The sequence below is a fragment of the Misgurnus anguillicaudatus genome, chromosome 11 (genome assembly GCF_027580225.2).
Source record: "Misgurnus anguillicaudatus chromosome 11, ASM2758022v2, whole genome shotgun sequence".
Taxonomy (NCBI): Eukaryota; Metazoa; Chordata; class Actinopteri; order Cypriniformes; family Cobitidae; genus Misgurnus; species Misgurnus anguillicaudatus.
In genome coordinates, this window is record NC_073347.2 from 20,274,404 (window position 1) to 20,299,184 (window position 24,781).

General features: G+C 38.2%; 3 protein-coding genes across 7 annotated transcripts in view; 1 reads left to right on the forward strand and 2 right to left on the reverse strand.

The window, feature by feature from the left end:
- adka (adenosine kinase a) overlaps positions 1–1,259 on the reverse strand; it is a 191,696-nt gene extending 190,437 nt beyond the window's left edge. The window contains exon 1 of the mRNA XM_073873265.1: positions 1,112–1,259. Within this exon, the coding sequence (XP_073729366.1) occupies positions 1,112–1,251 (140 nt within the window). The 5' untranslated portion in view covers positions 1,252–1,259. The remainder of the gene's footprint in view (positions 1–1,111) is intronic.
- Positions 1,260–1,391: 132 nt separating this feature from the next.
- On the forward strand, positions 1,392–8,950 carry ap3m1 (adaptor related protein complex 3 subunit mu 1). 2 transcript variants are annotated; one of them, XM_055170406.2, is made up of 9 exons: positions 1,392–1,538; positions 3,879–4,175; positions 4,287–4,458; positions 4,539–4,676; positions 4,764–4,849; positions 4,933–5,066; positions 5,167–5,374; positions 5,499–5,643; positions 7,914–8,950. In XM_055170406.2, exons 2-9 carry the CDS (start codon positions 3,903–3,905, stop codon positions 8,012–8,014), a joined length of 1,257 nt encoding a protein of 418 aa, XP_055026381.2. In that variant the 5' UTR covers positions 1,392–1,538; positions 3,879–3,902; the 3' UTR covers positions 8,015–8,950. The 2 variants fall into 2 exon arrangements, with proteins under 2 accessions (XP_055026381.2, XP_055026380.2); XM_055170405.2 differs by having other exon boundaries at positions 1,510–1,534.
- A 162-nt stretch (positions 8,951–9,112) lies between these two features.
- Positions 9,113–24,781, reverse strand: part of vcla (vinculin a) — a 52,183-nt gene continuing 36,514 nt past the window's right edge. For 2 of the 4 annotated variants that reach the window (XM_073873262.1, XM_073873261.1), the window contains exons 13-22: positions 24,351–24,479; positions 23,997–24,146; positions 23,514–23,622; positions 23,123–23,425; positions 22,906–23,030; positions 20,935–21,120; positions 16,735–16,923; positions 11,316–11,519; positions 10,902–11,006; positions 9,113–10,824 (exon numbers count right to left, since the gene is read on the reverse strand). In XM_073873262.1, coding sequence (XP_073729363.1) covers positions 10,678–10,824; positions 10,902–11,006; positions 11,316–11,519; positions 16,735–16,923; positions 20,935–21,120; positions 22,906–23,030; positions 23,123–23,425; positions 23,514–23,622; positions 23,997–24,146; positions 24,351–24,479 — 1,647 coding nt within the window. In that variant the 3' untranslated portion in view covers positions 9,113–10,677. The remainder of the gene's footprint in view (positions 10,825–10,901; positions 11,007–11,315; positions 11,520–16,734; positions 16,924–20,934; positions 21,121–22,905; positions 23,031–23,122; positions 23,426–23,513; positions 23,623–23,996; positions 24,147–24,350; positions 24,480–24,781) is intronic. The other 2 variants (XM_073873264.1, XM_073873263.1) reach the window with 1 other exon arrangement.

The window sequence follows — 24,781 nt, forward strand, 5'->3', positions numbered from 1 at the left end:
TCTCTTTTTTGTAACGTGGTTAATTTTAAAATGTACCATTTAAACAGAACATACCGTGTTAAATTTAATCTGGCCGTATGCATAACAATACCCTAAGCGTGATCAATTATATTTTAAATTTACATTAATTCGTTTTTCGTATAAGAGATCATTTACCATTTAGTCAAAGTTTACTGATGACATATTTCACAACACAAACATGGTGAATAGCCTATAACTAGCAACAAGGTAAAATTGGATCTCTATCCTGTTACCCTTTTCCATTATAACAATACAGCACATTGGTCATGGGTTGCTTTGACAAGTCCAGACCAATGCAACAGGTTTAAAGGGACAAAATGCCAACTGCAAAGTGACTTACACAACTTGGAACTAACAACAAAAACTTGTTTAAAATACAAATTTATGCAGATTTTATATCTTGAATGGAATACTTTTCTGCATTGCGTGTAAATGCATGCATTACTTAATGCTTGGGAAAGTTGCAGCAAAACCTCGTGTATGCACCCGAATGCATAACAATAGACACGCGGGTCTTCGTTTAGACCCAATCCACTCCATTGTTCAATATATATCACACTTGTGGTTATATCTAAGAACTTGGCTTATAAAACATAAACAACAACACGAGACCACCTCTCCATTTATATATTAGATGAGGGTGGAGGTTGTTCACTAAATAAAGTCTGCATGATCACGAGTTCGCGATCGTTGTTTTTCAGCATAAGTAGCAAATGAATAGCTTTCCTGCAGAAAACAAAAATTTCACAGCAAGAGAATTAATATTTGCAATTGCAAACAGATGGGCATTAACTACTGCAACAACCCTATAACGCAAGTCATGGTGAAAAATGAATCAAATCAGACACAGGACAGCAGTACCATTCAGCAGCATTGCTCACAGTTGATTGGAAAATGACCAATACACGTAACCCAATACAGTTTTAAAATACAAATAACAATCTGCTTTTGTAAAACTGAGTTGACAGCACAAGGACTTGTGAAATACACCTGACCTCTGCACAAAAGTATTATTAAATCACTGTAATTACAATCTGGACTCTCCCCTCAATGTCCAATATACACTTTAAAACTAAGGTGTTTACTGTACCTGAGCTTTATTTCCTCGAGTTTAATTTTCTTAGCTTTAGGTTCATCGGACGCCATGCTGTACTGATCGTGATCTATCAGACACGCTCGCGCCACATTGATGAGCAAAGGAGGATCTGGCGGCACCGACAACAGAAACATGCATCAGTTGTCTATGTGTACTGCCTGAATAAAATACATTTTTAAGCTTAATATAAACTAGAAACTATATAAAATTAATACCACCCATACACATGCGTAGCAAACGTATTGTTGTATATTCTACATTATGCTGTGTAAATAAATATTCTAGCTGTTTTTTTAGATATCATTTCTGTCAGGCGTATATGTGGGCGCCTAAACTGGGAAGAGAGAACTGACACATCTGCCACTTTGCCAGCGTAGTGTGAAGGGTCTTCGCTGCAAACATTCAAGGCAGCTGTCTGTAGGTAAGTTTTGTTTAAAAAACGTTTAAGCTCTGTTTGGGCTTGCTGAGTCAATTACTTGCTTTTATTTATTTCTACATTATGATATTAAACAATCGGAAAAAACGGGACATTGCAACTCGTTAAGCAAACAAAACTTTCAGAATTAATGGTTCTTAACTTTAGCGTTTTCTAAAACATAAATGGTTTTGTTCGCGGTCGCACATTGCGATATTGACTTAAAACTGTGTTGTTGTTGTTTTTTTTAGTGTATTTGTTGTGTGAATCACTTCCTTAAACTAACTATCCAGTATTGTAACGCTACAAGTTTGCTTCGTTTCCAATGAAAGTGGACTCTTTAATTGAGTGAAATCTTTTTTTAAAGTTTAAATGTTGTTTTTTTAAGTATTGTAAATCACAAAAGTTTCTGTTATTGTGGATGATGATAAAGTTTTTGCACACAGCTCAAAAGAGAACTAAAATTCTTAGTCTTTATCTGGAGTTATTAACCAGCCATCACAGGGAGCCCAATTTAAAACACTACACTATATATACATGGTATGATTTTCAGATAATTAATTAATGCTCATTTTAAATGATGGAAATGTAATTAAAGAAAATATACTGTATATATTCTCTGTATATATAGAATCCACAGGGACCTCGGCCTCTTATTGAAAGCTCTGGATGAAGAGAAACAAGCACTGCTTTACAAAGTGCACAGTTATCTCATCATACTATTATGCATTCTGCCTTTCTGCTAATCTCATGTTAATTTTAAGGTCCTATAGAGTAGTATTGCATCATTCATATCTCCGAAGAGTCTTTACTTTTATCAGATTTATAAAAGAAAGATCAGCTGTACCACTACTTTCGGGCAAAAAAGCCAGGCTAAAGGCGTGCTGCGGGTGGAGCGAGTCACGAGCAGGCAACACTCACAAAACATTATCCCACTATCTCTGAATAACTTATGAATGACTACATGTTCGTGTTGTTTACATTATATGCACTTATGTGAAAATGGCCAACAAAACACAGACATTTAATGCAGGTTTACATACCACCTACGACTCGTGATCTGTTTGGGACCGCCCCATTTCAACAAATAAACACATTTGCACAACTCCGCTTCTACCCCGGATAAACATACTACATCCATTGTTTAAATAATGCTGTGTTCTTTTGAAAGCTGGACAAGCTTAAATTTCCCTCACAAACAATAACACACTTTTTTGGTGATTACGTTGATTTCAAGTCAGCTCTTGGTTGGTGTGTGCATGCGCTATTCCGGCTGAATTGCCCATATAAGGACTTCCACTGACTGTACTTCCTGCACTGCTTAAGTAGCAGATTCAGTAGTCAGAAAAAAACTTTTCAAAACTTAAGTGCATTCGGCACAGAAATACTCTGTCATATGTCCAAATGGGTCTTTGAACATGTATGTTTAGCATAGGGAATTCAACTCTTTAACCGTTAATAAGTAAGAATGCATGAAATACGCTGAAATCTAGACTTATTAAGTAAATCAAACTTAAAATGCTTTAGGAATCTGCAAGTTCCCTTTCCTCAGACTAAGAAAAGCAGACAAACATACTGTATTTTTAGATGTTGCGTATTATTTTTACAATAAAATGCCTGGTCTCCATGATACAGGGGTTCCCACGGGTCCTTGAAAGTTTGTAAATCTTGGGTGGGGAATTGAAGGCCCTGGGAAGTTTTTGAAAATATACATATATAAATACAGGTCATTAAAAGTGCTTGAATCTATTTTATGCAAGAAGTTTTATTGAAAAAAAATCCATATTATTCCATGTAGTGTAGGATAATATCATACAAATTCTAGACGTTTTAAGTACACCTGCTACACTGTTCACTGTAAATTCTTATATCTTCTGTATGCGAATGTTGGTTCATATCAAAATGCTTTTTTGCATAGTTGTGTTTGACACATGAAAACGTCTCTGGTTACGTATGTAACTGTTTTTCCCTGAGAAGGGAACGAGACGCTGCGTCTCCCTTGCCATGCTTTCTGCGTTCCTGTAATGCCATCTTTGGCAATATTTCAGATAGCGATATACTTCCTGGCTCCCGCGTCACCCTGTCTTTATCGTTAAGCCTCACCATTGGTTGAATTTGATATACACATTCAGATGCACTTACCCCTGGATGCGTCCCCAAAGTGTCACCGCAGTGATGCAGCGCAAGTTTCCTCAAAAGGGAACTGTAACATGTATCTTAAAAGGTAACACAATGTAAAATTGCTCTCACTTGAAATGTGTACCTGGAAAGTGCTTGAAAGGTCCTTGAATGTGATGTTAACTAAGGTGTGGGAACCCTAATAGTAACTTTCTTATTCTCTTATAGCTTTTTGGCTTTTCAGCTCTCATCATGATTCACAGCTTGTTCCTGATAAACAATGTTGGCGATATATTCCTGGAGAAACACTGGAAGAGTGTCATAAGTCGCTCCATCTGCGATTATTTTTTCGAAGCACGGGAAAAGGCGATGGAACCTGACAATGTGCCTCCAGTCATCCAGGCCCCTCATCATTATCTCATAAACATTTATCGTGAAAAGATCTTCTTCGTTTCTATCATCCAAACAGAAGTGCCTCCTCTTTTTGTGATAGAATTTCTGCATCGAGTTGCAGACACTTTTCAGGTATTGAAAAAACCACTGACAGTCCAGGGTAGCGATTATATCCAGGCATGTTTACTGTATGTCTTGTATTGTATTGTATTATACAATATGATTTTATAATCTATTACGCAGGATTACTTTGGAGAATGTTCTGAAACAACTATCAATGAAAATGTGGTAATAGTCTATGAGCTCCTGGAGGAAATGTTAGATAATGGATTCCCCCTCGCTACAGAGTCAAACATCTTGAAGGAACTTATCAGACCTCCCACAATGCTGCGCTCTGTGGTTAACACCATCACAGGTAACACTTTCATTAGCTTCTAATGTATTTTGTGTATGGATATGAAATGCAGAAAACCTCAACTATTTTGCAATTGTCAGGCAGTACTAATGTAGGGGCGACTCTCCCTACTGGGCAGCTTTCCAATATACCATGGAGAAGAGCTGGTGTAAAATATACTAATAATGAGGCTTACTTTGATGTGGTTGAAGAAATCGATGCCATCCTGGATAAGTCTGGTAAGAATGGTTTGCGTGCATGATATTGAATATTTGTGTCTACTGTATTGTAAGTATGAAAACTTACCATTGGTGTTTTTTTTCCAGGAACTACAGTTTTTGCAGAAATCCAGGGTGTGATTGATGCTTGTGTCAAGCTGTCTGGAATGCCAGACCTTACACTCTCATTTATGGTAGGTACCTCAAATATACACGTGGCAATTTGTTTCCCCTGTGATGTTTTTTATGAATGTATGTCTACGTTTTCTTTCCACAGAACCCTAGAATCCTAGACGATGTGAGCTTTCATCCGTGTGTACGATACAAGAGATGGGAAAGTGAGAAAGTTATCTCCTTCATTCCCCCAGATGGAAATTTTCAGCTCATGTCATATCACATCAGTGCCCAAAAGTAAGTGACAAAACTATTAGAGGTACTCCAGATGCCTAATAAAACAACAGGTTGTATAAGTGTTGCAAATGCATTTGTTTTTCTCTCTATTTTTCTGCAGCCTGGTAGCAATCCCAGTATATGTGAAGCAGAATATCAGTTTCTTTGAGACGGGATCTTCAGGAAGACTGGATATCACTTTGGGGCCTAAACAGACCATGGGAAAGACAGTGGAGTCTGTTGTAATAACCGTACACATGCCCAAATCGATTCTCAATGTGAACCTCAATGCAACTCAGGGAACTTACAACTATGACACTGTCACAAAGGTAAAGTACTCCACTAACAAAAAGTTTAGTGTAGTAATGACAGTTGTTCATCATTTTAAAGCATTTTGGTCTTTCTTTGTATGTAACTGAAAAGTGTCTAAAAGAAGTCACTGTTGTCCTGTAGGTGTTAGTGTGGGACATAGGGAGGCTTAACCCTCAGAAGCTTCCCAATCTGAAAGGGAGTCTCAGTCTGCAGTCTGGAGCACCTAAACCAGAGGAAAACCCAAGCCTGAACATTGACCTGAAAATTCAACAATTGGCGATTTCAGGTAGCTTATGACCACTTTACCAGCTTTGGTTGTTATTATTTGGCAGCATAGCCATAGTAAATGTCTAAATGTAGGGTAAACTTTTTTATTATTAATATGAATAATTACCATATGAAGAGCTCAGGTGCAAAATCCTCCAAGAGCGTCTGCGTTTTCTTGTAAATGAGCTTTTTTATCAGTGTCTGATGTTTAGATTTTGACATTTCACTTTAATTGCAATGAAAAAGTTATAAGTAATTAATTTAAAAATGCCTTATTTTCACAAATATCAATTTATGTATTTACCATGTCTTTCACTGTAAATAAGGGTTCGTCAAATCTTAAAGAGTACCTATTTCGTTGCTAAAAAAAACGTTATTTTGTGTATTTGGTATAATACAATGTTCTCACATGGTTTATAGTTAAAAAAACACATTTTTCGCATACTGTACATCATTGGTTCTTAAACTGGGGGCTGGGGCCGCGAGAGAGCTCAAATGCTGCAGACGCACTCTTCATTTATTCCTTTATTTTTATTCTTGGTCAGTTTTTTGATATTTAAAGGGATAGTTCGGCCAAAAACGATATTAAACCCATTATTTACTCACCCCCAAGCTGTCCAAGTTGCATATGTCCATCGTTTTTCAGACAAACACATTTTCGGATATTTTAGAAAATATTTTAGATCTTTCTGTTGATTAAATGTAATGTTACGGGGTCCAGCAATAGTCCACGACCTTCAAGTCCAAAAAAAGTGCGTCCATCCTTCACAAATTAAATCCAAACGGCTCCAGGATGATAAACAAAGGTCTTCTGAGGGTAATCCGTGCGGTGTTGTTGTAGAAATATCCATATTTAAAATTGTATTAACGTAATTAACTAGCTTCCGGTAGCGCCGCCATCTTAGACTCAGGAGAGAGTATTAGAATAGTGTACGCACTTTTCTTAGTGACGTATGACAAATTTGGAGGGCGGGGGGACAGAGCAGCAGCAGAGAAACCGCTGTATGGTGCGTAAGCGCTCATCCTGAATGCGGATGACTCTAAGATGGCGGCGCTACCGGAAGGTAGTTAATAACGTTAATAACATTTTAAATATGGATATTTCTACTAGGGCTGAACGATGTGAGGAAAAGTTGCGATGTGCGATGACATTGTTTAATGTTGCGATGACGATGTGAGTTGCGATAAATATATATATATTTTTCATGTTTTAGGGGCCATTCACAAACACGTGGAAAACACTAGACACGTAGGTTATTGTCACATGACCTGCACACTGCGCTTGTGTCATTCTGAAAAGTTAAAATGTTTTTGAAATACCTGGAAAAAACGAGCGTGTCGCGACCGCGGCGCTTCCAGAGCACACATACATTTGAAATAATGAACTTGAGCGCGCAATAGACGCAATATGAGAATCACCGCTTCCACAGTACCTGTGTTTGCGGCGTCATCTCTCCTAAATCCAAAATAATTCCATGATATAGCTGAAGTGCTGTTCATTTTCACCACAAGGTCTTCGTCTGACAACACATTTTCCTCACTCTTCTCTCCTTCCTCTGCCATATTTTTTGCTAACAGGCACAGCGTCGCAACTGACACCTCACAAATCTATCTGAGCGTTGCTGACTTGGGGGTTCCCCTGAACCATCGCTGCGTCCGAAACCGCCTACTTTCATACTATAGAGTAGGCAATGTAGTGCTTTTTGCATTCTATATAGTATGGTAGTAGGCGATTTCGGACGCAGCACATGTCTTCAGGACTAAACGTGATAGGTCAAACGTTTATTACATGCGCTTACTGTTTTCCCTTCATTCATCGCGTCAAGGCTGTCTGTTGCGATGTGTTCATAGCGTGAGTTCATATCGCCATGACGATGAAAATTTGATGTATCGTTCAGCCCTAATTTCTACAACAACACCGCACGGATTACCCTCAGAAGACCTTTGTTTATCATCCTGGAGCCGTTTGGATTTAATTTGTGAAGGATGGACACACTTTTTTTGGACTTGAAGGTCGTGGACTATTGCTGGACCCCGTAACATTACATTTAATCAACAGAAAGATCTAAAATATTTTCTAAAATATCCGAAAATGTGTTTGTCTGAAAAACGATGGACATATGCAACTCGGACAGCTTGGGGGTAAGTAAATCATGGGTTTAATATCGTTTTTGGCCGAACTATCCCTTTAATATCACCCTCCATATGGTTAAATAGTGATGCTCAAAAGTGTTTGAAAAGGTACTATAGAAATAGTTCTTCTTACTTTTTTGCTTTTATGCTTCACAGGACTGAAAGTAAATCGGCTTGATATGTATGGAGAGAAGTATAAACCATTTAAGGGTGTGAAATATGTGACCAAGGCTGGAAAATTTCAGGTCAGAACGTGAGACTGTTACACGGGGAATCACATGGATATGCCACAAGTTTAGTAGAGATGCCAAGTGACAAATCATACAAGACTGCACCTTGTACATAATCAAACCAATGAAGTTACATCTGTCGTTATATTGTTAAACTTTGTTATTTTGGGAAAAACTGGGAAATTGCAAGATTGTGGAAAATATTTTCTTTGGGAATATTTATCTTCACAACAAAGAACATTCCAGTGATTTATCAAAACTGTATAATATTACATTTTAAGTATGCAATTTACAGTATTTCTGCCAGGAATGCTCCGATTTTGCCAGCATAAACAGGGATTGTTCACCTTATAACACACATCATTCAAATGTTACGGAAACTGGACAATTTCAGCACAATCCATTTAGGTATTGTAGATTTGTAGGTCATATTATGTGATGTAAATAAGATTACATCAGTTAATGCTCTACAATATTTGATATTGGCACAGAAAAATATCACAGGCCTTATTCCATTATTCAGTTTATGTATTGTAATCTCTTGTTTTAAGTGGCCTTTGAATAGAAAACTACTTTTAAGAGGCCTTACACACACAAATTGCCTTTTTTTAAGCATAGCTATGCTTATGCAGTCTAATACACGAGACTGTCACACCCACATAGACATTGTAGCATTGGCATCAGTCTCTTTAACACTTTATTTGTCATGTGCAAGCACTACAGAGCCATTAGAAGCACACATGACCATGAACCTGTTGCATTGACTTGTAACAACATGGTAAATGTTCAGGTCCACCACATTTAAGCTTTAAAGAGAATTTGCACAATTACAAAAGGTAAATCCATTATTTTATAAGATGTCATTTGAAAATTTGAGGAACGTCAAGGGAGCCATGTAATTGCATTAAAGATATGTATAATATAACCCTAAATCAGTTTATAAAGTTTGGAAACAAAATTTGATATATTGTGTTTTTTATTTATTTTAAAATTGTAGAAATATCTTCATTACAGTGTTAGTTTATACATAATCAAGTGTTTTATATGAACTGAATATCTTTTAAGTTAACATTATCTAGTTAGTAGTAATCTACGAATTGTTTATCTAATGATTGGAGCCCAAAGTGCATCTCGTGACATTAGCTTTATTGACACATTTGGTGAGGGACGTATTCAAATGAAACACCTCACATGAATGTTTTATTATTCTGAGGCACATAAGATGTTTTTTGTATGTGACACTAAAAACAAAAGTCAACAGTAGTGTCATATATACATTCACAAAACATTATTTGATTTTCAACATGTCAACATAAATAAAAACATGCTATTACACACAAAAATGCAGCCCTGTAAACTTTCACAACGAGGCACTATTGGGGCTGAATAAGGTACTCTTTCAAATGTATATATACTACAGAAAGAGTTTAGGTGAATGCAAGGCAGTGAAGCATCTTTTGATAAACTGTCTCATGTACAGAGAATTAAGAGTTCAGCTAAAGGTGATAAGCATTGTGCTACTCAAATTCAACACGTTCAAATCTGTACAGCCTTTAGATATCTTCAAACACAGTGGTTTCACATATAAACAAGCCACCTGGGTCTTGTGTATTAGTTAGTCGTTTTACCCAATAGAAGATATTTTAAGACAGCTCCTTTATCAATATACAACAAGTGAAATACTAACAAATAGATTCACACTGACAGCCTCAAAATTACCGCTACATTTTGTTTTATCTGTAAATGAAGGTGTTCACTGTGGCCAATACCAGAGAAAACAGTTCAACTGTTGTGTGAATTGTGCTTTTTCGGAAATGAAAGTGTAAAATGTAGTGTAAAAACAAGCTGCATTCATTCTCTCAAGTTTAACAGAAACATTCACACGTGTGAATAAAGTGTAAAGGATGGCCATTAGTTCAACCATTCATGTCTCTACACATTTACAGCACAATATAGTTTTTTATATACAGTATATAATAGCGAAAGAAATATAAGTTCACATACTGTATATGTAAAAATCTTTGGCATCAATCATGCCATGCAAGTTAAATCTCTGTAATTGCATGACCCATCCAAAACAACCAAAACAAATCGATTATCCCATTTAATAAATACGTAAGCAAAGCCGAGCAAATAAATAAGAGTTGAAAACAGTTAGTTAAAGTGAATTAGACTAAAAAAACAAAAGCATAAAACGTAATGTATATTTGTGACAAAAATGATCTGTGATAATGATCTGATGACATCATTAAGAAATATAAATATATACATTTTTAATAAGAAAATTGAATTGTCAAAAACTAAATGAAAGTAAATTTTATCATGAACTGTAACACTGTCAGAGAAAGGCATTTACAGTAAGTCACCATGCCATATTTCTCCAATACAAAATAGAAAACGTCTTCATGCAAAAAATATATATATACCTGGAATTTGGAAACCCAAGATACCAAAAATATATATTTAAAAATCTGCTTCCTGTGTGTACTACACTTAACTATAGCAAACTTTAAGGACAAAAATAGCTTTCATAAGGATAAAGTAATAAGTGTATCGAGTACCCTTACTAGTAAGTAAATAAAAATAAGTCCTACCAGTCATCCCTAAACTACAACTGAACACTGATGTCCAATAGTTTAAGGTGGGGGTCCTTTCATTTTTCTTCTCTGTGTGTAAGAACAATCCTCAGTTTACTGGTACCAGGGTGTCTTTCTGACCCAGCGAAGAGTGAACCCTGCATCTGTGCGGATCTTGATGGAGGCGGCTTCTGCTTCCCTCACTGTTTCCTTCACGGACTGCATGAGATTCTGAGCATTGTGCACAAGCATCTCGGTGGCCTTAAAAAGAAACAAAATTACATTTCAATCTGTACAATCCTAAATATGTTAAATAGAAAGTCAGAATGGGACTTCACCTGCTCGGACTCTTCCTCGCTGATGTTTGTTCGTCCCAGCATAGTGGCTTTAACTGTAGACAGGATCTTCAGCTGCGTGCTGATAGTTGGGATACGTTCACAAACCTAAAATAAACAAAACACTTTTAGTCTTCACAGCTTCGACTCATCCCATCAAGCAATTTTGAACATAAAAGATGTTTAATAGCCATAATAGACATCTAACCATACCCATAACTCAATAAAATAAATAAATAAATGAACACCTTGCAAACACTGTTGACTTTGCTTACATGATAAAATAAGTTATTTAGTTAAAAACATCCAAATATCACCAAATTCAAGTTTATTTTGGCTAAAAGTGGGTTACTTTTACTGTTAATATTTTTTGGCAGATATTGGACTCATAAAACTTATATCCATACAGCCGCTGACCTGTAAAAGGTTGGTGCGAATCCGTTTGTCTGTGCATTGTTTGGCCACCTCCTTTGCCAGCCGTGTGACCTCATCTGAAGCCTTAGCGATGTCTTTGGCACACTGAATAAGGGCACGTTTGTTTCCGCTTCCTCCACGCACCAGGCGAGACATCTCTGCCATGAGCAGGGCCATGCGTTTGGCTGCTGCAATGATGTCATTACCCTGAGAGAAAAACCCATGCGGAAATGAACATAAGGATTTTTAGTTGAAGCTGGGTTTTAGCTGGGGTAAAATTTAACGTATGAAAAACACTAGAAGATCCTGCTACATACAGTTTTGTGACTGTATACTGTAGATTCAGAACATTGTCCTCAATAAAGTATTTAGCTCTGGACATGAAAATAAAGCAGACATTTTTTGACCTTATAGCTTACGTTTCATGTATTGTATAACTTTGGAGGACATACAAGTATGATTTTACAATTGTAGTGAGACAAACAAATAGTATTTAGAACCAATTCATATTCAACCAATGCATATCCATCATGCCTGTATAAAATTAGTAAAATGTTTGAAGGTACAGCATTGTGCAAAAGGCCTAGGCCACCACCAACTTTGTTGTGTTAGCAAAGTTTAATGATCATATTTATTTTTCAGTCACTTTATTAAAGTGCACCTATTTCAGTGCTAAAAAAACGTTATTTTGTGCATTTGATATAGTACAATGTGTTTGCATGGTTTATTGTTAAAAACACATTATTTTCCACATACCGTACATTTTTGTAGCTCCAGATTTCACTCTTTTTCTGAAACGCACGGATTTGAAAAGCTCTGTGTCCCTGATTGGCCAGCTAATCTGTTCGTTGTGATTGGCCTGAATACCTCTGATGTCAGTCAGAAACGTGACGTTTGAAAGATGCAATGCTGACAGGAGTTAACTTACAGGCTCGAAACGAAGGAATTATGATAATGTCGGTCTTGTCTACATCACCAATCCCAGGAAGTAAACTGTTGCCTACAATCCGTGTGTTTGTTGTAGTCCAAGAAAAGAGATTTACGTTGGAGACGATAACTCACGTCTTTGTTTACTTTGGGGTTTGTACCTTTTGCATATCATTAACATGTACTAATACACACTTACACACCAAAGGAAATGTAAAAAATGAATGGGACAATAGGTGCTCCTTAAAGGCGCCACTTTTTGTTGATGTTTGAACTGTTTTCAAACAAACGGAGCGCAGCTAACTCCTCCTGCTCCCCCTCCCTTCCGTGCTTTCATGAACGCAACCAACCCCCACCCCCAAATCCTTCTTGTCGTTTATTGGCTGGAACACTTTGTTATGGTTTCTGGTGGTAGGTTTGGCCACTTTGTTTTTATTGCAGTTTGTGGAGCCTAGGCTGTCTACAGAGATCGCGTTTTTTTTACAGTTTGATCAGCAGACAGGCAGCGAGCAGATAGTGAGGAGATGTTTGCTGTATGTAACAAAAAATGTTTCATGGTCTAAAACGCGTGAATTCGCTTAGAGCACCTTTAAGATACAAACAGAAAATACAGAAAATAATTATGCAAAATGTGAAAAAAACAATTCTTAGAACAAAATGGCTTCTTTAGGCAAAAGTCGATAATTAGTGTGATCTTGACACTAAGCACATCTTGAACTTTTTTAAGGAGACTGAAGTCCTAAAGTCATTTGATTAGAAATTCGGCTTCCATTACATTGAGGTTTAAAGGTGCCATAGAATGTAAAACTGTATTTACCTCGGCATAGATGAATAATAAGAGTTCTGTACATGGTTATAACATATCGTGAGCCTCAAACACTATTGTTTGCTTCTTATTTAAACCTTGTGCAAGCAAAATACCACCGAAAAACAGGTCAATCTCAACATAAAACCGATTGTGATGAGATGTCAATATGAACGCCTCCAACATTAAATTACACATTAAAGGCGGGGTGCGTGATTTTTAAAAAACACTTTGGTAAGGGAGTTGGACCGACTGCCAAAACACACTTGCATCCAATCGGCAGTAAGGGGCGTGTTTACTAACCAACATTGTTGCCTGGGTTGCGTATGTGTGGGGGGGTCTATCAAAAGAAGGTCCAGATTCTAGGGGTGTTTTGTTTAAGTGATTTCCAATGTCAACATTGGCTTTCAGAAATCATGCACCCTGCCTTAAATTAAAATGTTGCTACAATTCTAATTTGAGACTGCTGAGTTAAGGGCCATTCACACATTAACAATAAATATTATGTTAACTATAACAATAACTATATTAGCGTCCACATTAAAATGATAACTTTATGCTAATTCGCTCACGAGCGGGGCACTCGCGCAAATACTTGCCTTTAATGACAATAACTTTTATTGGATATTTTTTGTAATAAAAACTGTTGCAATTGTTTACATGCCACTGAATATGTTAATATGCTTTTTCTTGTTGCATTTACACAGCAGGTAACCAGCAGATATCCTCAACACGCTGCGTTTCGTGTAACGTTAAAGGGACAGTAAGTAGGGTTTTAGGTGTTTTATTAATCAAAATCAATGTCTTTATTCATAAATATGTCCTCATTGGTGTCAAATGACCTCTGCCAGTGATCTGACTTTTCTTTGTCAGCTTAGAACTACTTCTCTTTACTTACACTAAACGCGTAAGTCCAAGAAGGCTTCTATGTCATTCTGCCAGAGATAAACTATAGTAGCAGAGAGGGACAAAAAGCACTAGCCTACCAATGCGTTTACACAACGCGTTTTCATTCAGAACACGTGAAATTGCTGAAACGGACAAGGAGATCAGTGATTGCATAACTGCTACCGTAGTTGCAACATGCATTTGGAAAAGCGAGGCCCTAGAGAGCACTATTTGTTTGAATGCAAAATACAATTTCACCACTACATGGGGGAAAATCCTACTTATTGTCCCTTTAAGTCTAAACAGTGAATCTAGTTTGTGTAATCTAAGTTAATATCTTACACTTTGGCGTAGTCAGTGTGGGTGGAAAAAAGCATTACGTAGTGAATTTCACAGCAACTGCATCAGCGCTGGATACCTGAGGTAATTTTATGTTATAGACCTCCGCATTGAGCTTTTCCACTGTCATTTCAAGTGCGCGTGCACTTAAGTTCAAATAGATTTGATTGGCTGTCAATAGTTTATCGTTCATCAGGTGGGAAAAAAGTGTTTATGCTGAAGTTCTACTATTGACATTATAGTCAGGGGCGTCATGCACCAATTTTTTTTAAGGGGGCACAGTGTCAACAGCTCACAGAAATTTGTCCATACACAGACATCAAACGAAAAATTATAGAGCTTTCAGTCTTTTCCATGGCACTTACATTTCTAACAATCTGAAAACCCCTGCTTTCATGCAAAAACCTCCAAAATAAGAGTGATGACTAACTTTAATATCAAATACTATTCAATCGGAATAATGACACATTTGCATCATATTTACATCTGAAACGGCATGTTTTATTCAAGTCTTAATGGCTTGTTTAATTGTGTCATTAATGCATTTTGCACAACAACTACATTATCATATAAAATTAATGTAATTTTAAATCCATAAAGTATATAAACAACGAAAATGACATAAGCTATAGCCACGTGATTGATTTTAATGTTCAATAATGATTTTAAAAAATATGTTTAGATAAAATTATTAGAGGAACAGATTTTTGCATTAAATTTTACCTCATGTGAGCGTGTGAGATTCCACGCCCGCGTGAACTCTGGTGAATTTTGGCGTTGTGCCAAGAAGATGAATCTCTACTAATATAACGTTGAGACGGTCACATTTAAAACCATACATTTTCTACACAGAGGAGGTTAACTGCACATTACCATACTGGGGTTTGGAAATGTTGTGAGCATTTCTAACACGTTTTAATTCCTCAGATAGCCAAATGCAGCAGCAAGCCAGCAACAGCAGAGAGCCCGTGAGCGCGCCCAGACGCTGATGACGTCTGCGACTGCGCTGACTGCAGCGCCAGCTGGCGCCAGAATAAAAGTAATGTAACCTGATCAAAACACTATCAAAAGGGCGAAAATCTCCGAAAAGTGACAAGGATGCAGCACAGAATGTATAATATTGTGCATATTAAACAGATTAAAAGTCAAATAACAGATTAATGGACGCTTATTTGATTTTGAGGTTGGATGCAAAATCCATTGGCTCAAAAAACCAAGGGGGCAGGTGCCCCCTCAGTTTGAATGGGCATGACGCCTCTGGTTATAGTTACGTTTCGAGGTCCATACTAAAAAACAATTAAACTAAAATTATAATTTAGAACAGAAATGTCCAATCTCCGAAAAAATGGTTGTTCCTCAAAATCTTTATCTTCGTCTGATGCACACTCACACATAATATGGTCTGTTGTGAGCTACTGACATGAAACAGCCAATCAGAGCAGAGCTCAACATTATTATTCATGACCCTTCCAAATAAGGTAATAACAGACCTTCATTTTAGGGGCATAATCTAAGATTGTAAATGGACATTGTTTCAGGATCATTAATAAAGTTACATACCTTCTTTGTAAATATCAGAGAACAATTGAACATATTGTATCAATGCATTCTTTGGCACCTTTAAGAGAGCCTGCAGGTTCTTGCTTTGTATCAGAGGAAGTCACACTTTAACTCATTTTATTCTGTCTTTAATACTGCTTACAAATTTGAATTTCCTGTATTTTCTGGTTGTGTTGTATAATAAAGAGACTGAGAAATATTATATATGCTCACTATACCATTGCAAAAACAACAAATCTAATGATGGCATAGTGGTAAGAATTTTCCACAGTACTGTACATCCCCTCAGAAGTTGTATGTATTTTCCTTCAGCTCGTACCCATCTGACGAATAAACCACCTTTGTAAATATACATGATAATGCAAAATTTACCTTGAATAAAATTCTATGCTTTCCATGAGTGAGGCAGTCGTGTTTGTACACATGCATGCAGAGCTTCAGTGTGTTAAAAAGTATTATCCCGCAGTGGCTATGACGTGGTTCGTGTAAATGGTTAGGAAAAACCTCAAGTGCAAAAACAAACAAACAGGCATGTGACATGACTTCAACACGTTTAATTCGGAAGTCATTAGGAAACTGTCATCCATGGCTTCACAGGTGGCAAAAGCAAAGTGTTTTGGCAGCAGCGTTTCAATGAGTGGCTCCGCTTTCAAACCAGAGGCGTGAGGCTATGACAAATGCGCAGGGAGTGACTTGTGAAGCCAGTATCAGTTTGTCCAAGAAATGCACAACAAACTTGCCATTCCAGTCGCTGTCATTGGCAACCCCAGCAGCGAAAAAACCCACACCTGACCCGAGGGTGAAGCAGCAACAACAGCAGCAGCAGCTTTCTGTTTTCAGCATTCCCACAGTAATATCTGGATGCAGAAGGGATGCTGCGGCCCGCCGGGGCCATGAAAGTACCTTACTGGACCACTTGCGGGCCTCCTGGTGCAAAGCCTGCGCAGCGGCCAGAATGGGCTGGTTAACTGGCTGATTGGAAGCCATTAAAAGCAGCTCGGGCTCAAAGTCATCCTCGTTGTCTGTGAACTCATCATCATCGTCTATATCTACATCCGCCTCAGCGGCCTCAAAACCGTCTGTCGCCTCAGGCTGGGGAGGAGGAGGGGAGGAGCCAGCAGGGAGAAAGAAGGACAGAGTTAGTACGAGGGGCACTGGATGGAGATTCCCAGGAGAGGACTGTGGGAAACGCTGGGTTTAGGATGGGGTAGGAGAGAATGAATTCTCTGTCCCGCTGGTTAAGGACCGGCACAAGGTTTATAATCAAATTCAGCCTATACTATAGGTGGAGGTGTTGTGTTGACTGCTTGCGTGTACAGTTGAGGATAAATCTGTGTTAATTTGGACAAAAAGCGACGAAGCAAAGCCCCCAAACAAGACTATGTGAAGAGTTCTCTCTACAAAAAGCAGATATGGTAGCTTTTGGTGTTAAAATGAGTTAACGTTTCAACCAGGATGATACAAAATCTGAAATTACTTGTGTTTGTGATATTTCACAAACATGTGGTACACCATACCTGCAAACTGTAACTATCATCCTAGGAAAGACATAGAATTTGTTTCATGGGGCAAAGACATGTTGAACCAAGAAATATACATTATACGTGTGCGTGTGTGTGTGTGTGTGTGTGTGTGTGTCTGTGTGTGTCTGTGTGTGTGTGTGTACAGTTCAACTAAAAACTAAAAATCTCTTATCTAAACCCAAACTTTGGTTCTCCACATAAAAATTAACCAAAAGGCATAAGCAGCCTTTTATGTACAATGAAAGTGAATGGTAATCATAGCTGTGATATTTTAGACTTTTAAGTTTTGAATCAATTTCTTTCACAAAACCATTATATGGCTTAAAAAATTGGACTACACCTAAAGACTACATTTGTGATGCTTCTATCGTGCTTTTTGTAGATTGACAGTTGCTACTGTAGTCCCCATTCACTTTCATTGTAGGGAAGAGACAACGGTTGAGGTCATAAGTTTACATACACCTTGCAGAATCTGGAAAATGTTGAAAAAAGGAATTTTAAGGTTTGTTATTATTTTGGTCCTCTCTTGAACAAGATATTTCACTTAAAAAATATTTACTTAAAGGAATAGTCTACTCATTTTCAATATTAAAATATGTTATTACCTTAACTAAGAATTGTTGATACATCCCTCTATCATCTGTGTGCGTGCACGTAAGCGCTGGAGTGCGCTGCGATGCTTTGATAGCATTTAGCTTAGCCCCATTCATTCAATGGTACCAACCAGAGATAAAGTTAGAAGTGACTAAACACATCAACGTTTTTCCTATTTAAGACGAGTAGTTATACGAGCAAGTTTGGTGGGACAAAGTAAAACGTAGTGCTTTTCTAAGCGGATTTAAAAGAGGAACTATATTTTATGGCGTAATAGCACTTTTGGGAGTACTTCGACTCACCTGAAAAGTCCGCTCTCCTTCTCCCTCTCATAATGGGAGAGGGAGGGTGTTACTGTGCCGAGTCGAAGTACTCCCAAAAGTGCCACCACGCCACAAAACACAGTTCCTCTTCCAAATCCGCCCAGAAAAGCGCCACGTTTTATTTTGTACCACCAAACTTGCTCGTATAACTACTCGTCTTAAATAGGAAAAACGTTGATGTGTTTGGTCACTTCTAACTTTATCTCTAAATGGTACAATAGAATGAATGGGGCTAAGCTAAATGCTATCGAAGCGTCGCAGCGCGCTCCAGCGCTTACGTGCACGCACACAGATGATAGAGGGATGATTCAACAGTTCTTAGTTAAGGTAATAACATATTTTAATATTAAAAATTTAGTAGACTATTCCTTTAAAGTTTGTTACACAGAATAATAGCAGATTTTCTATTAATAACCCAATTAAAAGTTTACATACACCTGATTCCAAAAGTGCACGTATTTCATTGCTAAAAAAAAAGTTATTTTGTGTATTTGGTATAATGCAATGTGTTAGCATGGTTTATGGTTAAAAAAACACATTATTTTCCACGTACCGTACATTTTTGTTGCTCTAGATTTCACTCTCTTCCTAAAACGCACGGATTCATGTACAAAACCTATCGGTTTGAAAAGCACTGTGTCCCTGATTGGCCAGCTAATCTGTATGTTGTGATTGGTCCTCTGACGTCAGCCGATGGGAGGAATTATGATAATGTCGATCTTCTCTACATCACCAATCCCAGGAAGTAAACTGTTGCCTACAATCCGTGTGTTTGTTGTAGTTCAAGAAAAGAGATTTACATTGGAGACGATAACTTGCGTCATCGTTTACTTTGGGGTTTGTACCTTTTGCATATCGTTAACATGTACTAATACACACTTACACACCAAAGGAAATGTAAAAACGTGAATCGGACCATAGTTGCTCCTTAATACTGCAATGTATGTGTAAACTTATGACCTCAACTGTATGTACTGACATATGCAAAATTTCGTCAATAGAAGAAAGTAATACGCAAACAGAAAGAAGACAAAAAAACACACACACACAAGAACAAGAAGTTTTCACATGGAACAAGACAGAACAGTTGATCTAGAGCAGTGTTTCCCAATCCTGGTCCTCGAGGACCCCCTACCAGAAAGTTTTAGATGTCTCCTTATTTAACACACCTGATTTAACTCATCAGCTTATTAGGAAGACATGTTTACCATTTTGGAAGGAGGCTGATAAGTTGAATCAGGTGTTTTAAATAAGGAGACATCTAAAACTTTCTGGGAGGGGGGTCTCGAGGACCAGGATTGGGAAACTCTGAGGGACAAATTCACAAACACATCGACAAAAAGAAAAAGACACACAACCAATAAGTCAAACACAACCAGTGGGCTCTCACCGCATTAAGTTATACAATACAACACCTTCTATCATCTACAAGAGTCCTTGCAGAAAGCTTGTGTACAGCACTAGTTCCCAGTAACTAGTGTCTTAATTTTGTATCACACAGAAAGATATTAAATTAAATTCCTTTTAAGTCTGCTTTGTTTCATAGCCAATGTACTTTTGGGGTACAGCTGTGAAGAAAAATCATTGCTCCATCACTAAGGTAAAACATTAGTGAATCTTCTTTTCAAAACTGTTAGAGACCCAGAGGCATGCAAACACTTCTTTTCATAGATGACAGTTTCCGTTCACTTTATTTTCCTGAAATCGGAATCATCACAGATTTCCAAATTTCAGGATATGGACAATGACAAAAACACTCAGACCTAAAAGTCATTAACTAGCAGTTATATTTCTCTGCAGTATCTACTGTACAAAACTCCACAGAATGGATTAGATGACAATATTGACACTGCTGGAACAAATGAAAATGTGACGACAAGAAGATTTCCACCTAATGATTCACCAGCTGCATGCACCACACCCGGTGACATTTAAACAGTCATTTTAGGGGGTATCTCATGTAGCCTGTGAAGAACATGTCTGGCTCATATTTCTAAACAGATCCAGTACACAAAAATTTGCTGTATTTATGCAGCTGGTTGCCACTTGCCAGTAATTTATTGTAGAAGATAAAGACTGAAAATGTTTTATGTTCATTTAACTTTGAACAAACTGTTGCCAGTAAATAACATAAAGGTAAAATCTACAGTAAGTTACTGGCAGCTAGTTGCCAGATTTTTTTTACAGTGAAGTAATCATTTTTACAAACAGCGATATTTAAAGCCATTACATGAAGTAGCTTTACTCTCTACTTCATTCAGTATCAAACCCATATGCTTCACTTTGCAAGCTCATGTTGCATATGAAATGGCAATAAAATGGTTAATATTAATAATGTATACTATACATACATTATGGTCCAACTTAATTTTTTATGTGAAAAACAATTTCCTGTAGCTCTATTGGCATAGCACAGCATCGGCTATGGGTTCAAATCGCAGGAAATGCACATAATAATATAAAAGTATAGATTGAATGCACGTTAAGTCACTTTGGATAAAAAGAATCAGCCAAATGCACAAATGTAATAATTTATTTTTTATCTTTTCATTTTGCAGTAAAGTTTGACCCAGCTTTGTAAACATCTTGACAAGCTTTGTGAGACTCCCCTTTATTTTAGATCTACACAACTTGTATCCTCTCAATGCATTGGATCCACTCACCTTGCTGGACCATTTTCGGGCCTCGTCGTGCAGTTGCCTGGCAGCCACCATCATCGGCTCGCTCACCATCTCACCAGCTTTCTGATCGGGGAACTCTTCGTCCTTCTCTTCAGGAGGTGGAGGTCTCGGGGGAGGAACCTCTCCCTCAGGAAGGGGAGGTTTGGGCGGAGCCTGATCATCATGGACCTGACAGAGGATAAGGGAAGATAATAAGGTGCATTAGTGTCATAATTGGTTATTGATGACTATGATTTGTCTGACATCATTAATTAGCAAACATTATTTATTTTCAATTTCCATGGAAATTTTATTTCCTTTATCTATGCAAAAATTTCTAAATCAACTGCCTGCACTTAATAGTTGAATAGTCCATCCCAAAACCCGAAACTCATGAGGGGTAAATAAGTGAACAGTATTTTTTAAAGGAAAACACCACCGTTTTTCAATATTTTACTATGTGCTTAGACTGCTTACCTTAATTAATACATCCCTGTCTTTATTCTATGCATGCACTTAATCTTTGTACAGCACGTTGTGAATGTGTTAGCATTTAGCCTAGCCCCATTCATTCCTTATGCTGCATTTACACCAACCGCGGTAGAGGCGTGAAACGTGAGTGAATTCAATGTTAAGTCAATGTGAAGGCGCGTTGACGCGCGTCAGGAGGTCCCGCGGCGCGGAAGAGGCGTTCGGCGCGGCGCGGAAGACGCGTTTCCGCCTCAGGCGCGAATTGAGCGTTGTGCACGGTACGCGTGAATGTGCTTTTTGTGCATTTTGCGGTTCACGCGAATTTGCGGCTGACGCCCGAGTTGAGAAATTTAAACTTTAACGGAATTTCGCACCGCGTTAACCAATCAGTAGCCTGCTTGCCGCTGTGGTGGCAGCCCCGCCCAGAGTCACTCATTCAACCAACGCACCGGAGCTATATGACACAAGTTTTTATTTCTATAGAGGAGACAGGAATAAAAAATACCTAGCTTGGAAGAGTGTCAGTGACGACATTGGGCAACCTGGTACGTTGTTATACACACTTCACTTTTGAATCACGTGACGTTTATCGACCCGCGTCGTTTATTTCCCCCCATAAGGTTACCAAATACAAACTGGTAACTCTCTCGATAAAGTCACAATCAAAATCATTCATCTTGCAAACAGACAACCGCATAGCACTTGCCCCTCCCACAAGAAGCAGAGTTTGCCTCTGACGCGCGTCAAATGCTTGCTTTTTCCGCGCGTCTACTCCGCTCTACACGTGCAAATGCATTCAAAGTGTTCAAGCGGCAAACTAGGCGCGGTAGATGCAATTTTGACGCCCAAAACGCGTTTGGTGTAAAGTTAGCATTAGGATCCAAACAGGAACGAATCAAAAAGCCACCAAACACTTCCATGTTTTCCCTATTTAAAGATTGTTACTTAAGTAGTTACACGAGTAAGTATGGTGGCACAAAATAAAACGTGCCAATTTTTTAAGTTAATAAAAAATCATAACTGTATTGTATGGCGTAAGAGCACCTAGTTTGCAGCACTTCGACCACGAGCGCAGTAATATTGATGGAAGTTTGAGCGAGATGGGGAGTAGTCAGGAGTGATGATGTTACTGCGCACCGAGGTCGAAGTGCTGCAAACTAAGTGCTCTTCCGCCATACAATATAGTTCTCATTTTTATCTGCTTAAAAAAAAATCGACACGTTTTATTTTACATACTTGTGTAACTACTCATGTAACAGTCTTTAAATAGTGAAAACATGGAAGTGTTTGGTGGCTTCTAAATGTATTCCTGTTTGGATCCTAAGGAATGAATGGGGCTAGACTAAAGGCTAACACATTCACGATGCGCTGTACAAAGATTAAGTGCACGCATTGAAAAAGATAGGTATGTATTAATTCGTCTAAGAACATAGTAAAAAATTAAGAAATGGTGGTGTGTTCCTTTAAGACCTGCCTTAAATGATAGTGAGCTGAAGTACTTACATGCAGCTGATCAAGGTCTGGAGGTGGAGGTGGAAAGTCAAGCTCCTGAGGCTGAAAGGCTTCCCTCACTTTCCCAACGGCAGCCAGGATCCTGTAGCCAGAGTCCAGGAAGCTCTTTTGCAGACCTGCTCACCGAGGAGATTTTGGTTAGTGACAACTGAAAAGTTATTTTAGAAATCTAACCAAGCCAGATTAAAACTCAAAGTAAACAAAAAACCTGGATCCTGGATGTTTCCCGCTACAGCTTTAGCAGCCATAACCATGGGTGAGATTGTTCTACCAAGCTCATCTGAAGCAACTTTGACCATTTCCCTGAATTTAGGGTCCTCAGAGTTTTCCACTTCTCGCTTGGCCACCAGAAGGATCCTGTTGGCACGCCGGGCAATGCTGGTCGCTCCGGCAACCAACATCTGGGGTTGAACATTAGCCATGGCAACCCGGCATTTATCGATGTCTTTTTTAATGGCCTCCTCTGAAGCATCCAAAAGAGACTTTGTGTCGATGGCTTCATCCACAAGACCTGAAAAGGATTAGTGATGTTCTTTTAGATAAAGTGTATTTGTAAACTGCTGATCTTTCAAATGGAGTTGGACTATGGCGTACAAGACCAGTCATTTTTTCAATGTTATCAATCCATTGATTCTTCATGGTCTCAAAGTGCTCGTATGCCGCCTGATTGCCAGGGTTCTTCAGCAAAATGCGTGCAGCAGAAGTGACCTACTCGTGTAAAGAGCCAAACACAGAGATTCATATAAATTAATAAAAAAACATGACATTATTAAGTGAAAACACAAAATGCTTCATCTTCGCCACTAGATGTCATTGCAACAAAACTAAATCAGTGTGCTTACATTAAACTTTGACAACACTTTCAAAACTGCTCATCTATCCTAAAATAGAAGACTTGGACTAAGCTATACAAGCAATCCTGAGACTTGACCTAGTGGCAAAAGGCCAAATATAGGGCTTGGCTCTGTCTCAAGCACACCATTACGTGCACTTTCAGTTGGCATAAGTACAAAATTTGGCATCCATAGACACACTGTATATAAATATACCGTAAGCTGCCCCAGCATGACTGTCACACATACCTGAGGTGTTAAATCTCTGGCTGATTTCACGGCTGCCTGGATGCCTTCAACTGTGCTCTTATTGGCTGTTCCCACGGCAGCAGCTTTCTCTGCTGTAGCACCCAGTCTACTGGCATGATTCTCAAAGTTAGAGGCCCTGTCTTGAAAGACCTGCGAGACAAAAAATCATCAGGTTCTCCCATCTACAAGTGCATGTGTGTTTCTGATCTATCTACACGTATGTAAACAAAAACAACATTCATTTAAGTCCCTTTTTTAGATTTCTGGGTAAACCGTTATTAGTGTGTGGTATATTTGATATGACAGAAGGAAGCATGCTGGACCCTGTCAAGACATGCGGTATACTCAGCAGACCTCATCTCTATTGGGGGCTTCGAGAGGCGCTGTTGCTGCCACAGCCAGAAGCTTGATCGGTGTGGTTGTATCACTGAATACATCAGACACCTCCTGCGTCATTGCCTCCTGCATCTTTGCCTTCAGATCCTTGAAAACAAATGGCACAGTTACAACATCCCAACACCATCCAGCAGAGGGAGTCATTTGCTCATATTTTACAATAGATAGATAGATAGATAGATAGATAGATAGATAGATAGATAGATAGATAGATAGATAGATAGATAGATAGATAGATAGATAGATAGATAGATAGATAGATAGATAGATAGATAGATAGATAGATAGATAGATTATTAATTAGGGAAATAAACAAGTGTATTTCACTCACTACTCCAAAAAAATCTGTACTTCTCATCTGAGAAGATCTAAACATCGCAATCATGCTT